Below are 15,244 nucleotides of genomic sequence, written 5' to 3'. Positions count from 1 at the left end.
CAGTTAAATCACCGCAGACTTTGGTGTTTGTCTAAAAACAGTCGGTAATTCGGCCGGGGATTCTTATGCGGATGGTGGGAGAAAAACTCTGACATTCTGGATTCGGACGGCAATAAAATCACAGACTATCCGCTGTAAATGATGAGAATACCTTACGACCCCACGAGAAACAGTCCCCGTCTGAATAGGGCTTTAGGCTTCCTCTGATAAATGCACAAATCTAATTTCAAAACAGATTGACGTGGACTTCAGGCCAGTGACAGGCGTCCATATCGATGATAACGGATGGAAACAAACAGTAATGGCTCTTTTTGTTGATGTCTATTGAACGCTTTACTCCTCCATTACAATAATGTAATGTCTTACAACGCTTTACTCCTCCATTACAATAATGTAATGTCTTTGAAGGATCTTTCTCAGCAAATACTGATGTGAATATTCAACGTTCAGTTGATCAATAAATCAGCATATCATGTAAATTCTTTAATTGTCACACTAGGTTGTTGCAAGAAATGTGTACGACGAAGGCGACTTTCACGATAAATCCACTAACACTTAGCTTCATCACATATGTAAATGAGATTGGACAAGGAACTGAACAAAACGAAGAATATATAAAACACAGGGATAATGAGGGAACTAAACATGAACAGATGAACAGAATGATAAACGAATGAGTTACCAAGGAAACAAACTACGAACTCAGGCAGGCTTAACAGGAACTAAATACAATACACACGTTACAAATGTATTGTAAACCCTAATTTTCACTGTTTTTCAAACCAGTGATAACACAAATGAAGAGACACTAAAGAAAAAAGCGAGACTTACAGAAGTTGTCTGATGTTAGTCCAGTCTACACACATCGTGGGCACTTTTGTGCTGCAGTGTTCATGAAACTTGTAGCCACAGGTTTGGCACCGGAAACCATTTAACAGGAACTTCTGGCATATGTCGCAGAAAGCCAATTTCAGAAATGTTTTTCTAACCTAAAAATGAAGTAAATCATCTTTTTATTTGAACTATGAATAGAATTGTTCAAGTGTGCACAAAAAAAACCTGTGTAGCACTCACAAAATTGTGTGTGGTTAAGGGAACATGGTCTAAAACCTCCACTAGCAGTTCCTCCCCGATGAGCGAGGTCGAGTCTGTGCTCCAGTCCATACGAGACTTCTTGCTGCAAACATGAACATACCTTAACTTTGGTTATATTACTACTGGGGATGAGGGACAATACCAACGCAAAGGGGAAACATTATGAATGAAACATACTTGACAACAACAGATCCTATATCAATATCCTACTGAAAAGAAAGCCTTTGAATAATGTCTATATAATGTCATGTGTATACACACATTTCATGCATGAGAAGCGTGTTCAAACACAGACACACGAGCATGCTAATGAACATCCATACCTAACGCAGTGGTGCACAGATCAGGACATTTGAGGCAGAAACTGATCACCAATATTTTAACAGTAAAATAATTCTCCACCGATTCTGGCCCACATGCAATAAGCAATTTCTGATTGATCTGTTGAAAATTAAAATCAACACCCAAACCAAGAATTGTGTGGATATTTGCTAGATGTCTGTTCTGTGTGTGTGCAGAAAAAAACATACATAATGTACATCATGGGCGTCAGAACCATTGTGTGTGTGCGGGACAAGACCCACACACGGTCTATGACCAATGATATTGGACCCACTCACTGTAAAAATGTGTTTAAGAAGTCATTCCTCCCGAATGCCTTTACAAATCTGCAATGACTGATAATTTAATCGGATGTGATATGAATTGTACCTTTGTTGTTTATCTTTATATTTATACACTGTGTGTGTGTTTTTTGTTTTGTTTTGTTTTTGTAAATGCCTGTCTAATCTTTTTGTATGCCTGACTAATCGTTACAAGTTTTGGTGAGCCAAAGACACATTTCCACCGTCCAATTGTCTCTAATTCATGTTATGGAAAAACTTGATACGACCATGTGACAGTTTATGCAGAGGCACGCAGAGGTCAAAGGTCTAGGACCATCTGGCCTGATGTTGGAGGGAGACTCCTTCCCTTGTCTGATTATATCTTAAACTGACGGGTTTGACCATGGACGATACGTGCTGTTAGCCTAGAAATCTAGACGCACCCTAGCGGCAGCAAATCTAATCTGCCCGCGAGTGTCGTCTAGCAACTCTCAATACCCTTCTGAGCTGTAATCGCCTAACTCTGGTCGGGCCAATCACATCGTGTATAGAGTCGGTGGGCGGGGCCATAATGACGACGGCTGAGTTGCGTTTGCGTGCTTCTAGTAAACACAGAAACTGGCGAACGGCGGCGGTCTTTCGAATCAGCTTTGACCGCGACTCTGGAAGACTTGAGTTCAGCTTTTCTCTGAGAAAAGAACAAAGAACGGCACTGAAGTCATTCTTAAGAAGGGAAGATGTGTTCAGAGTTTAGCCGACCGGATACGGTGAATGTTTAATCTATCAACGAGCTCTGCTTCACCTTCGTTGCTCTGGTTGGTGTAGCGCTATCCTATCGCGTGCAGAGGGAGTTTGACAGACAGCCGTTTATCCGCCCCTCGGATTGAGCCGTCAATGGTGAGTTTCCAGACCAAACATCTTGATGTGGGTCTGGCTTGTCAGGCTAACGTGCTGTATGTAACGTATATGGGGTGTGTGTGATCAGATGTATGGCCTATGTGACATCCTGACTTAAACAACGGCCTGTATGGAAATGTACTGAGGGGGGAGGATGCTGCCAACATTATAAGAGATTGTGACTTCTGTTATGACTTCAGCGTACGCTTGGTGTGGCCTTGTGTTTCCATCAACCGTGCCCCTCTTTCTTGCGAGAAACTATTTTTATTAAATAAACCTTTATTAATTATAATTGGCTAATGTTTGTCTCTTATTCAGTGAAGTGACGGAGTTGATTATTTTGCCATTACATTCAGCACATGTCTGTTTACCTACCCCTAACCGATAAACACTTATTATTAAACATGTTAGACGCTTTATTTTCACTTTTCTAATATTTTCTCCATTTTTATTGAAAATAAATACGTTTCCGATCTGATATGTGATGAGAAAAGGGAGTAGAGCGAGTTCGGCAAAAGGCGGATTCGATCCTCAGATCTGTTTGTGCCAAAACTTTATAACCTGTGTCTCTTACCCCTACACTATAGCCTAACGGTACTTTTTCTGTCTGGACACGGAGCATAACAAACATGCAACTTGTTCATTATCATTATCTGTGAAACTGTTGATTTCTATATTCTAAATGAATATAGTCTTTTTATTAGACTATTGGTCTTGACTGGTTTGAGGTCTTTTTTGGTATAGGCAAGGGATATGGCCTCAAACGCACCATAATGCAGGAAATCACATCTACGAAATAACCATGTTTTGGGGGGAGACAACCCCTCAAAAAATGTGCCCCACCTTTAATATTTTTCACCAGCCGCTACTGGGACTCACCCACTTTTTACTTGCTTGCGACGCCCATGGTGTACAGAGTGCTGGCTGTGCAAACAGGACTAAAACACAGTGGATCGGACCAAGCAGCACTGCACACTTTTAGCCAATCAGCAGTAAGGGGGCGTGTCTCCTCATGATGGGGGAGGGACTTTTAAAGAATAAGACTGTATATGATCAGTACATCTCAAAGCATTAAAGTCTGCTAGTTGCTTATTGCTCATAAATAAGCAGTTTTAGGAGATGTTATCAGATAAAACATCAGGCTAAGATAGTTACTGGATAAAGTTAGTAACCTAACATAAACTACGAACAGCCTATTAATTGTAAAACCTCTTCTACTGATGCAGTTTTATCCATTGTTGTGTAATTAGATGCTTCTAAACGGGATAAATATAACATTGGAGAGTGTGATAGTGGTGGGTGGAAGTGGTAAAATGACAATATCCGTTTAATACCTTATTAAATGTGGTCATTAAATGAATTGCTTATTGTAGCTTGAGCAATTATCATTTAGATTACATATTTAAGTAAGCAAAAATGTATGGGTGTACTTTTGTAGGCATTGCGATTCTGTTGACTATTACCTGTCTTTATTATATTTCCGTTCAGCTGATTTTTGGATTGATGGTAAAGGGAAGTTTATAAGTGAGATCAAAAATGCTTAAAAATGCAAGCAGTTATTAAAAAAAGAAATCATAATAGGTTAAATGGGGAATCATACTAAATACCAAAACTGTTTTATAACTGTATTCTATACTACTACTGTATAATTTGTCGGTTCTTGTCTCCAATATCTCGCTTGCAAAACAAGAAACACAAAGTGGACTGAGTGTATCCTGAGGGGTCCCTGCCCTCACCCTGACTGTCTCAGTTCCTCCTTTTTCTGAATAACTCTTTAATAAACATTACACTTACCAGCTTCCCAAATTCTTTGTGAAAAAGTGCAGATACAGCCAAGCATGTTTAGCACACTATTTAGCACACAATACACAAATGATACATTAATACTGCTTTGTCTGAGCGACTGGATCATCCTTATGCAGCGCTGCAAACCATATGGAGACTACAGGAACATGGAGGAAAGGACAGACTGAAGGCTTGACATGCAGTTTAACAGACTTTTATGAATACATTGCCCTAAATGGACATTGTATGTGATCGTATGTGTATAATTGGATGTTTTGTTTTAGAATTGAACAATTACATTTCACATACATTTTACATTTCACTTGTTTGCAATGGATTTTTTCCACCTGCAGGTCTCCAGTCCTTGTGAAACCATAGTGAACATGACACGACTGCCCTTAACTAACATACAAGTTTAAGAACGTAAAAATTCACTAATTCACTCTTTGCTTTCATCTCATAAACAAACTCACACACGTGACACTCATGGTGTTTTCCAGCCTGGATGCCAGCCGAACTCAGCCCCGCCCACAACATTTGAGATCGGGGGTTTAGTCTGGACTCAATCCATAGAGGAGTAATTATAAACAGAAACTGACCAATGAGATCATCAGGGCGGGCTTTAGCCGATGACGGACAGATGATCAACAGAAACTGACCAATGAGATCATCAGGGCGGGCTTTAGCCGATGACGGACAGATGATCAACAGAAACTGACCAATGAGATCATCAGGGCGGGCTTTAGCCGATGACGGACAGATGATCAACAGAAACTGACCAATGAGATCATCAGGGCGGGCTTTAGCCGATGACGGACAGATGATCAACAGAAACTGACCAATGAGATCATCACGGCGGGCTTTAGCCGAAGACGGACAGATGATCAACAGAAACTGACCAATGAGATCATCAGGGCGGGCTTTAGAGGATGACGGACAGATGATCAACAGAAACTGACCAATGAGATCATCAGGGCGGGCTTTAGCCGATGACGGACAGATGATCAACAGAAACTGACCAATGAGATCATCAGGGCGGGCTTTAGCCGATGACGGACAGATGATCAACAGAAACTGACCAATGAGATCATCAGGGCGGGCTTTAGACGATGACGGACAGATGATCAACAGAAACTGACCAATGAGATCACAGGGCGGGCTTTAGACGATGATGGACAGATGATCAACAGAAACTGACCAATGAGATCATCAGGGCGGGCTTTAGCCGATGACGGACAGATGATCAACAGAAACTGACCAATGAGATCATCAGGGCGGGCTTTAGAGGATGACGGACAGATGATCAACAGAAACTGACCAATGAGATCATCAGGGCGGGCTTTAGACGATGATGGACAGATGATCAACAGAAACTGACCAATGAGATCATCAGGACGGGCTTTAGCCGATGATGGACAGATGATCAACAGAAACTGACCAATGAGATCATCAGGGCGGGCTTTAGACGATGACGGACAGATGATCAACAGAAACTGACCAATGAGATCATCGGGGCGGGCTTTAGCCGATGATGGACAGATGATCAACAGAAACTGACCAATGAGATCATCAGGACGGGCTTTAGACGATGACAGACAGATGATCAACAGAAACTGACCAATGAGATCATCGGGGCGGGCTTTAGCCGATGATAGACAGATGATCAACAGAAACTGACCAATGAGATCATCAGGGCGGGCTTTAGCCGATGACGGACAGATTGATCAACAGAAACTGACCAATGAGATTATCAGGGCGGGCTTTAGCCGATGACGGACAGATGATCAACAGAAACTGACCAATGAAATCATCGGGGCGGGCTTTAGCTGATGACGGACAGATGATCAACAGAAACTGACCAATGAGATCATCGGGGCGGGCTTTAGCTGATGACGGACAGATGATCAACAGAAACTGACCAATGAGATCATCGGGGCGGGCTTTAGCCGATGACGGACAGATGATCAACAGAAACTGACCAATGAGATCATCGGGGCGGGCTTTAGCCGATGATGGACAGATGATCAACAGAGACTGACCAATGAGATCATCAGGGCGGGCTTTAGCTGATGACGGACAGATGATCAACAGAAACTGACCAATGAGATCATCAGGGGGGGCTTTAGCCGATGAGAGACAGGTGATCAACAGAAACTGACCAATGAGATCATCAGGGCGGGCTTTAGCCGATGACGGACAGATGATCAACAGAAACTGACCAATGAGATCATCGGGGCGGGCTTTAGCCGATGATGGACAGATGATCAACAGAGACTGACCAATGAGATCATCAGGGCGGGCTTTAGCTGATGACGGACAGATGATCAACAGAAACTGACCAATGAGATCATCAGGGGGGGCTTTAGCCGATGACGGACAGGTGATCAACAGAAACTGACCAATGAGATCATCGGGGCGGGCTTTAGCCGATGATGGACAGATGATCAACAGAGACTGACCAATGAGATCATCAGGGCGGGCTTTAGCTGACTGATGGACAGATGATCAATATTACCGTAATCATCACGTCATCAAAGGCGTTTGGGTTGAATTTGCTATGATCTTAAACGGAGAGCTTGTTCGTATGCATTCACCATCACTATTTCTCTCGTTTGGGAGTAAAATGTGTGTTATTTTGCTAGGTTGCCCTAAAATTCGCAGTCCTGGGTCTATATATCACATAATAGTCGCTTCAACCCGCGGACATGGAAAACAACCCGTGGAAAAAACGTAGAATTGGCAACACAGTGCAGTGAGTTCTGTTGACGTTTGACAACTAACGTTATGCGTCGCTCCGCTGCTCTGATTGGTTGTTGGTCTGTCCAATCGAGGTCTTTCCTGGTTGGGTTGAAACACGCCCCATAATCACAGCCCAATGGAGCATCAGACTCATATTCTGACTAGAGCCGAGTATGACCACGGCAGGCCAGGTATTTTCAGCATTTGCGCCTCAATATATGAGGACATGAACTTCATCTCCAGAGCTGCTCTGAGCTTTTCCCCATTTCAACTGAGAAAAACTACAGTCAAATAACCACGCGGGGCTAAAATGTACTATTTCGAAGGACTCTCATACCCTATTGTACCCTTATCACACCGGCTGGATCAGTTAGCCCAGACTGACCTTCTCTGTCCAGGATGGAGACTGAAGACCGCACAGCACTCCGGCTGGAGCCCTCGGACCTTCAGCGCTTTAATCAGGCAGCTGTGGAGCGTCACACCTGGCCGCACATTCACCTTCAGAAGAAGAGTGGACAAAAACACACCACACCATTCATGAACATAGCTGCACTTTCCCTTCCTTTAACCAATAATATTAGCAGACTCAACTGCTGGCTATAATGAGCTCTGCCAAGGAGGAACTGGCCACTGGATTTGATAGTCTTCCGAATTCATGACAACAATAACATTTAAGTTTTGAGGCAAATTACTGTTGAGGAAATTGTTTCAATCTCTTGCTGACTTATTGCTTAGAATACCATGATGGCAATACAGTGTGTGTGTGTGTGTGGGGGGGAGAGAGAGAGAGAGAGAGAGAGAGAGAGAGAGAGAGAGAGAGAGAGAGAGAGAGAGAGAGAGAGAGAGAGAGAGAGAGAGAGAGAGAGAGAGAGAGAGAGAGAGAGAGAGAGAGAGAGAGAGAGAGAGAGAGAGAGAGAGAGAGAGAGAGAGAGAGAAGAATTTTGAAGAATTTATTTGTAAATTATGGTGGAAAATAAATATTGACCTAAAAAAAAGCAAGATTTCTGGTGCCATTGGTACAGGTAACGAATGGAGGACAGAGGAGCCTCTTAAAGAAGAAGTTACAGGTCTGGGAGAGCCAGAAATCTTGTTTTTTTGTGATAATTTAATTGCATAATTTGCAAATAAATTCTTTAAAAATCAGACAATGTGATTTTATGGATTTTTTTCTCATTCTGTCTCTCAAATTGAAGTGTACCTATGATGAAAATTACAGGCCTCTGTTATCTTTTCCAGTGGGAGAACTTGCACAACTGGTGGCTGACTAAATACTGTTTTGCCCCACTGTACTCACACAACAGTTTTGACCATACTAGTGTCCAGTGCTGTCCCTGGCTGAAGCTCACGCGAATGAATTCAGTGTTTAAGTAATATTAGTGGAGTATGACTGAAATGGTTAATGGCTCCATCATGAACGGCTCTCTTACCACTGTGCGCTGCTGGTTGGGCAGGAAGACTCGGATGGTCCGGCTGGTTTTGGAGTCGTCCGAGGAGCGGTGCTGAGCGCAGGAGCTCTCAAACACTGAGTCCTTCGCTCCCAGACCATTGGTCACGCTCCTCCACGCTCCCTGAAGCTGCTCCATCACAATACCCTCTAGCACTTACGTCTGCAGACAAAAACAAACACGTCTGATGTGAGAACCGCTCAATTAAAGGATGTCATTCGCTAACTCTAATACGTCGAATCCCTCCTCAGCACAGTGTGAAGTACCAACAACTAATTAACTATTCACTTTTACTGAACTTTGAAGGTGCTCAAAGTGTGTGTAAAACACTGCTATAACTTTTATAAACACACACAAAAAATCTTTCACTTTTAGTTCATTAGGCCGTTTTAAAAAACCATGACGGTGTGAGTAATAGCAGAGGTCAACTTGCTAGCCTAAAGGGTTAGTTCCCCCAAAGATGAAATGTCTGTCATTAACTCCTCCCCCTAATGTCGCTCCACACCCGTAAGACCTCTGTTCATCTTCACACACAGTTTAACATATTTTATATTTAGTCCGAGAGCATATGCAAGTGTATGCACACTATACTGTCCATGTCCAGAAAGGGAATAAAAACATCATCAAAGTAGTCCATATGAGACATCAGTGGGTTAATTAAGCCCCGTTTCCACCAAAATTACCCGGAACAATTTGTACCAGGAACTTTTTTACCGGTTTTTTTACCTTTTCTTGCCCCCAGACCTGCAGCTGTCTGCGTTTCGACCGCGATCTAAAGTTCCGAGAAGATTAGGCAGATTAGTCCGGTGATAGGACTGCGCGCGACTGTTCCTCCAAGTCAGTGACGGACATGTCTTACTGCAGTAATCATTTTTGTGTGTACCGATTGAAAGATGGACTATTTACATGAGCCGTTATCTAAACCGATCATGTGTTTACATGTGATGACTTTCAATCACAATCATTTTGTCACATGCAGTTTGTCTGCCGCACCAAAAATGTCGCCGCTGTTTTCTCCAGCAGCGGGAGTGTGTTTACTGTAGCCATAGCAACTCTTAACGGCCACCAGGACTAATACAGTATTATTTATAGCTATCTGTTGTAAAGTGTAATAATCATCTCAGAAAAAAAAAAGTTCTGTCAGGCGCAGTTAAAGTAAAAACTGCCTGGGGCAATATACGCTGTGTCATTACTCCAACATTATCTTCATAACTCACGAAATAAAAAGTTTACCCCTCAGAAAAATTTGCTTTCCTCTCTTGTCAAGATGAGCGCGGCGCGCGCCGTCACGTCATGTAAGGACACACACTTAAAAGAAATCGGTCAGGTCGTTTACATGGTGAAAAAAAATGAATAACGAATATGGAAGAGATTCAAGCTGTGCTGCTTTTGCTGGTTATGTATCGGTTTACTAAAAAGGTAATTAACAACGACAGAAAAGAGCACTAGCATATTCAGAAAGCTTGTAAAGCTAGATTTAAAATGACAATGTATATTATTATCAGCTATTACGGACATTGCACGTGAGATGGCTGAGACAAACGTGGCGCGCCATCAGACAGAGAGCAAGACTGATATTTACTGAACGAGACTGAACCCCGCAAGACTTTTAAAAATGCCCGTTGAAATAAAATACTGCTTGATCTAAACCAATCAGCATGTTCAGCGCCCAAGTCCCGCCCTCGAAAGTTCCTGAACTTTGAAAAAGTACTTCCTCGCGAGCAGGGCCGTTTGGAGGGGGAAATATTTACCCGGAACTTCATTTATACCCTGGTTCCTGCGGTCTAAACACACGAAGTACCACCCAAAGTTCCTGGTTCCTGGGTAAAGTTCCTGTGGTGGAAACGGGGCTATAGAGTCTCTTGAAGAATCCAAAATACATTTGGGTCCAAAAATAACAAAAACTACGACTTTATTCAGCATTGGCTTCTCTTCCGGGTTTGTTTTCAATCCGCGTTCGCGACTAAATATAAAATATCTTAAACTGTGTGTGAAGATGAACGGAGGTCTTACGGGTGTGGAGTGACATTAGGTGGAGGAGTTAATGACACACATTTCATTTTTGGCTGAACTAACCCTTTTAAGTATGGTCAGCCCTCTACAATGCGAGTAAATCACTCACATATGCAAGCAAATTTAAGGTTAGACGTAAAAAAAAAGTGAGATGTACGATTTCAGTCACCTGGGATTGAGATGCAAAAAATAAGTTAAGCGCATTGTCTCTCTCTCTCTCTCTCTCTCTCTCTCTCTCTCACACACACACACACACACACAACGGCCCTCATTTATCAAAAGTGCGTACACCAAATTTCCAGCGTACACCTTGCGTACACCCAAACCCACGGTGACTTTGAGATTTATCAATATGGACGTTGGCGTACGGCACGCTCAAATCCTACGCCAGCTCAGGAGGTGGTGTACACACACACACACACACACTCCAATCCTACGCCAGCTCAGGAGGTGGTGTACGCACACACACACACACACTCCAATCCTACGCCAGCTCAGGAGGTGGTGTACGCACACACACACACACACTCCAATCCTACGCCAGCTCAGGAGGTGATGTACGCAAGTTTGAGTTAGAGCGAACATGCGCAGAAAAACTATTCCTAACACCACAAAACACAACATAGTAATTATAAACTTCAGTGTTTATTTTTGTGCAACATGGACTTCAATGTTTAATTTGTGTGACTTTACCAAAGCGTTTGATTTGTAGGCCTGTATTCCTCCAGTTGAGCCTGTGGTCTTTACCTGACGGTTCAGGGTTAGGCCCGGCAGCTGCGCACGGACTGGGACTAAAATAACTGAGACTGACAAAATAATAAAAATTATATTCTTCTTCTTTTAAATAATAATAATAAAATAAATAATAACGGCATTCTTCTTCTAAATAACAATAAGCGTCATTAATAATAAAAATCATTATAATAATAAAACGAATCTTACAAATGGTCATGCAATTATTAATGTAAATGAATGGTCCTCCACATCACATCATCATCATATCGTACACCCCAATACATGTGCCGTGATACGAAATGAAATGCTAATTGTTTCAAAACATGTTCTGTAAAATAATGCATTGTGATGGTAATTTATCATCCAAACAGCTTTAAACTGCTGGAGTGCGCTTCTCAACCCCACACTATTAACAGTACTCGTAATTTGGGTCCATATTTTGTTTTTGTGGGTGCCTTTAATCCCACTCTTTAAACTCCCAAATAAAACTATTTCGGGTTTTTTCCCACTTCCCTGGTGATGGTCTCGCGTCTCAATCATCTCTCTAGTTCAGTAGTCAGGGCACTGATCAGGGAGTCAGCCCATTGACTTATGTCCTAATCAGGGCCCTGACTAGTGGACTAGTGAGATGATTGAGACGCGCCCGATCTCCACGTCGGAGAAGTTTCGCTTCTTTGCCGTCTTCCGTGTGTCCATGGCGTAAAATGAGGGCGTGGGGGAGGCGGAGACTTGAATCTATAGGGGCGTGTTATTCTAATGACGATCGTTTTCAGCCGTGGCGTTAATCAAGGGCAAGTATTGCGTACATCTGGATTGCAGAGGTGCGCACAGCTTCATAAATCAGGCGGTGAGAGGAGTGTAAGCATAATCTTACGCCAACATATACACCAGTTTCTATGCAAGAATGATAAATGAGGGCTAACGTGAGAGAAATAGGCTTTCACACATGCCATGTAAAGAGAACTGACTCGCTAGATCTAAATGCAGAGCTCAACGATAAGGCCTGCATGATAGCCAAGAGTGGACAGAACTGTCACTGTCCCAATCATTATCATTTGCATGCTTTTAAACATTCAAGCGCAAGAAGATGCGAAAGAGAGCTTGAGCCCAAAAACTCACATCTGACAACATACGAATAGTGATTTTAACTCTTTCACGTCTTCTTGCACTTGAATGGACAATTTCATACAAAACTATGTGAAAAAAAACCATCTTGCCAAGTATCCTAGCAAACATATTCAGTTATGTTTTTAAAGGGATAGTTCACTCAAAAATGAAACGCATCCCATGATTTACTCTAGATCAAGCCATCCGGTGTATATGGCTTTCTTCTTTCAGCCAGTTATATTAAAAACACATATCCTGGCTCTTCCAAGCTTTATAATGGCATTGAATGGTAAAAGATATCCACACAGCTCCAGGGTTTAATAAAGGCCTTCTGAAGCAAAGCATGTGTTTTTGTAAGAAAATACCCACATACAGGTGCAGTGTGTGATTTTTTTAGCAGCATCTAGTGGTGAGGTTGTAAATTGCATCCCCCTCCCTTTCGGAGCACATAGAGAAGCTACGGTGGCTGGCACAGGATAAAGATGTGGTCATCTGAGACGGCAAAGAGTAGCTAGCGCTCTGTAGAGCAGTTTGTCCCTTTAGGGCCACTGTAGAAACATGGCGGCTTCACTGTAAGGGGATTTGTGGTGTGTGTAGATGGAAATGGCTCATTCTAAGGCAAACGGCTCCTCCCCCAGGTTCTGCTGAAGCCGATACAGAAGTGCCTTAAACTGCAGATCATCGACTGGCCACTAGAGACAGCCTCCAGAAGAATCTCATTGAGCTCATGTTAAAATGCCCAACTTTACAGCAATAAAACATGTTTACAGCCTGGTACAAATGGTGGTTTTGGCCTATATGACAAATTTTGCCCTTCATGACAACTGAATTTGTCTTTTCTTCCAAAACAACTGTGAGGAGGTAAGTTTTTTTTTTTATAACTCATCGGTTTACATTATATAAAGCCTTAAAGTTCTGCATAATAAGGGGCGTGGCCACTTTGAGTGACAGATGGATAGCCGTTCCTCAGCTGTCTGTTAGTCATCCCATGACCTAAGCTCCGCCCACATCCCGCCTCTTTGCCCATTTTCTGTTATCCTGGTGTGAAGCGCGATGAAGCGCTAGCAAGATGGCGACGGCCAGCTCGTCTCTACTTTACGCTTCAGAATCCCACAGGGGACGTCACGGACACTACGGCCATATTTATTTACAGTCTATGTTCTTAGGTAATAAAAACATAATGGTACATTATGGCAAGGTCTTTATACGCCCATGAAACAGTTATGTGTATTATCTTGCATTGTTGGCCCCCGTAGTTTCTCTGTGCTTCGAAAGGGAGACGTGAGCGGCGGGCTGTTGTAATTCACAACCTCACCACTAGATTCTGCATAAACGTACACACTGCACCTTTAACTTTGTTGTTGATCTTTACACAATTCTACAGCACTGACAACTCTTCTCAAATACAGAAACTCACTGGAATTGGGTAAATCCTGTGTCATAATAATGAAACAAACAATCATTTAGTCTGTCCTGATTCGGTTTCCAGGAAAACCTAAAGCAAACCTAAAAAGCTGTCAAACTAACACAGCCATGTAATTTAAGGCCAAACACTTTTACTGCAATAAATGAATAGTGTTGTTGTTGTTGTTGTAAGCGTTTGTAAATTTCATCAAGATGGATCCTCAACAAACGCTGTTTTACAACTATGTTTAATAACGTGTGTGTGTGCAGAAGAGATTCATAACAAACACAAGTCCAGTCGCTAGATGTAATCGGAAAAAGGGTGTAAACTTCATGGAAAATAAGTTGAGCTAATATACAATGATCTTTATTCGCAGGGCAATCGTACATGTTGTTAAGGCATTGATTACACTAGTGTGAAGGACTGAAGGAACTGGAGAGCAGATCTTTTTACATCTGCGGCCCTATTTCTACATAAACCTATTAAATAAACAGCTAACTACACAAACTTTTCAGAAGCCACTTATATTTTTATAATCACTAGACGAAAAGCTGATATAAGATGTGATACGATCGTTACAAGACTCATAATGCATTTCAGGAGCGATAAACACTCACCAGAAAAAGTTTGAAGAGTTTCAGCTCCGCCATAACCTGAAGAAACGACACAGTGACGTCACCGCCACAAGACGAGTGTGTAACCTCACACACACACACACACACACAGAGAGAGGGGGGGGGGGGGGGGGGGGGGGCGCTAGCACACAATGTAATATTCTCTATTGTAGATAACCTGAGCCTTTTAGAAGGGGAATTGAATTGAACAGCTTTCCAAACTGACTGGTTTCAGTAAAACTTCAGGTGACACACTTAATTCAGGAAAAACTAAATGTAGAAATTAAAATCCATAAAATAATAATAAAAGTATATATAACACAACGTAAAGTAATTCATATAAAAAAATCCCACTAGAATGGCTTGTATAGGTGATGGTGTTGTTTAATATTCATTTCGGTAGTACACTTAGTGATTCAGACATTATATATTATATATTATATATTAGATCACAGATGCTTAGATCATTCATCTCTCTCTCTCTCTCTCTCTCTCTCTCTCTCTCTCTCTCTCTCTCTCTCTCTCTCTCACTCATCATACATGAAGAAAGGTTTTACTAAAGTAAGACACTTGATTAACTTAGACTTAGAAGAGTGGAGATCAGCAGCTGATATTTCTAAACAGTTGATATAAAATTAATATTTAAAAAGTGTAATGCTAACTTTGTATAATTTCGTAAATTAAAGGCATGGTTCACCCCAAAATGAAAATGACCCCATGATTTACTCACCCTCAATCCTAGGACCTATAGGTGTGTACGACTTTCTTCTTTCAATCAGTTAGCCTATATTAATAAATATTCGG

The 15,244-nt window shown here is 42.0% G+C and overlaps 1 protein-coding gene across 4 annotated transcripts in view; it reads right to left on the bottom strand.

Moving 5' to 3' along the window:
- Positions 1-14,537, bottom strand: part of raf1a (Raf-1 proto-oncogene, serine/threonine kinase a) — a 55,819-nt gene extending 41,282 nt beyond the window's left edge. For all 4 annotated transcript variants that reach the window (XM_067447017.1, XM_067447019.1, XM_067447018.1 and 1 more), the window contains exons 1-5: positions 14,444-14,537; positions 8,549-8,728; positions 7,507-7,619; positions 1,075-1,177; positions 832-989 (exon numbers count right to left, since the gene is read on the bottom strand). In XM_067447017.1, the coding sequence (XP_067303118.1) occupies positions 832-989; positions 1,075-1,177; positions 7,507-7,619; positions 8,549-8,704 (530 nt within the window). In that variant the 5' untranslated portion in view covers positions 8,705-8,728; positions 14,444-14,537. The remainder of the gene's footprint in view (positions 1-831; positions 990-1,074; positions 1,178-7,506; positions 7,620-8,548; positions 8,729-14,443) is intronic.
- Between the last annotated feature and the right edge of the window lie 707 nt (positions 14,538-15,244).

Source organism: Pseudorasbora parva, chromosome 6, assembly GCF_024679245.1.
Source record: "Pseudorasbora parva isolate DD20220531a chromosome 6, ASM2467924v1, whole genome shotgun sequence".
In the NCBI taxonomy this organism is placed as follows: domain Eukaryota; kingdom Metazoa; phylum Chordata; class Actinopteri; order Cypriniformes; family Gobionidae; genus Pseudorasbora; species Pseudorasbora parva.
Note: the sequence above shows the minus strand (reverse complement) of the source record. Positions and strands in the feature narration are given on the sequence as shown.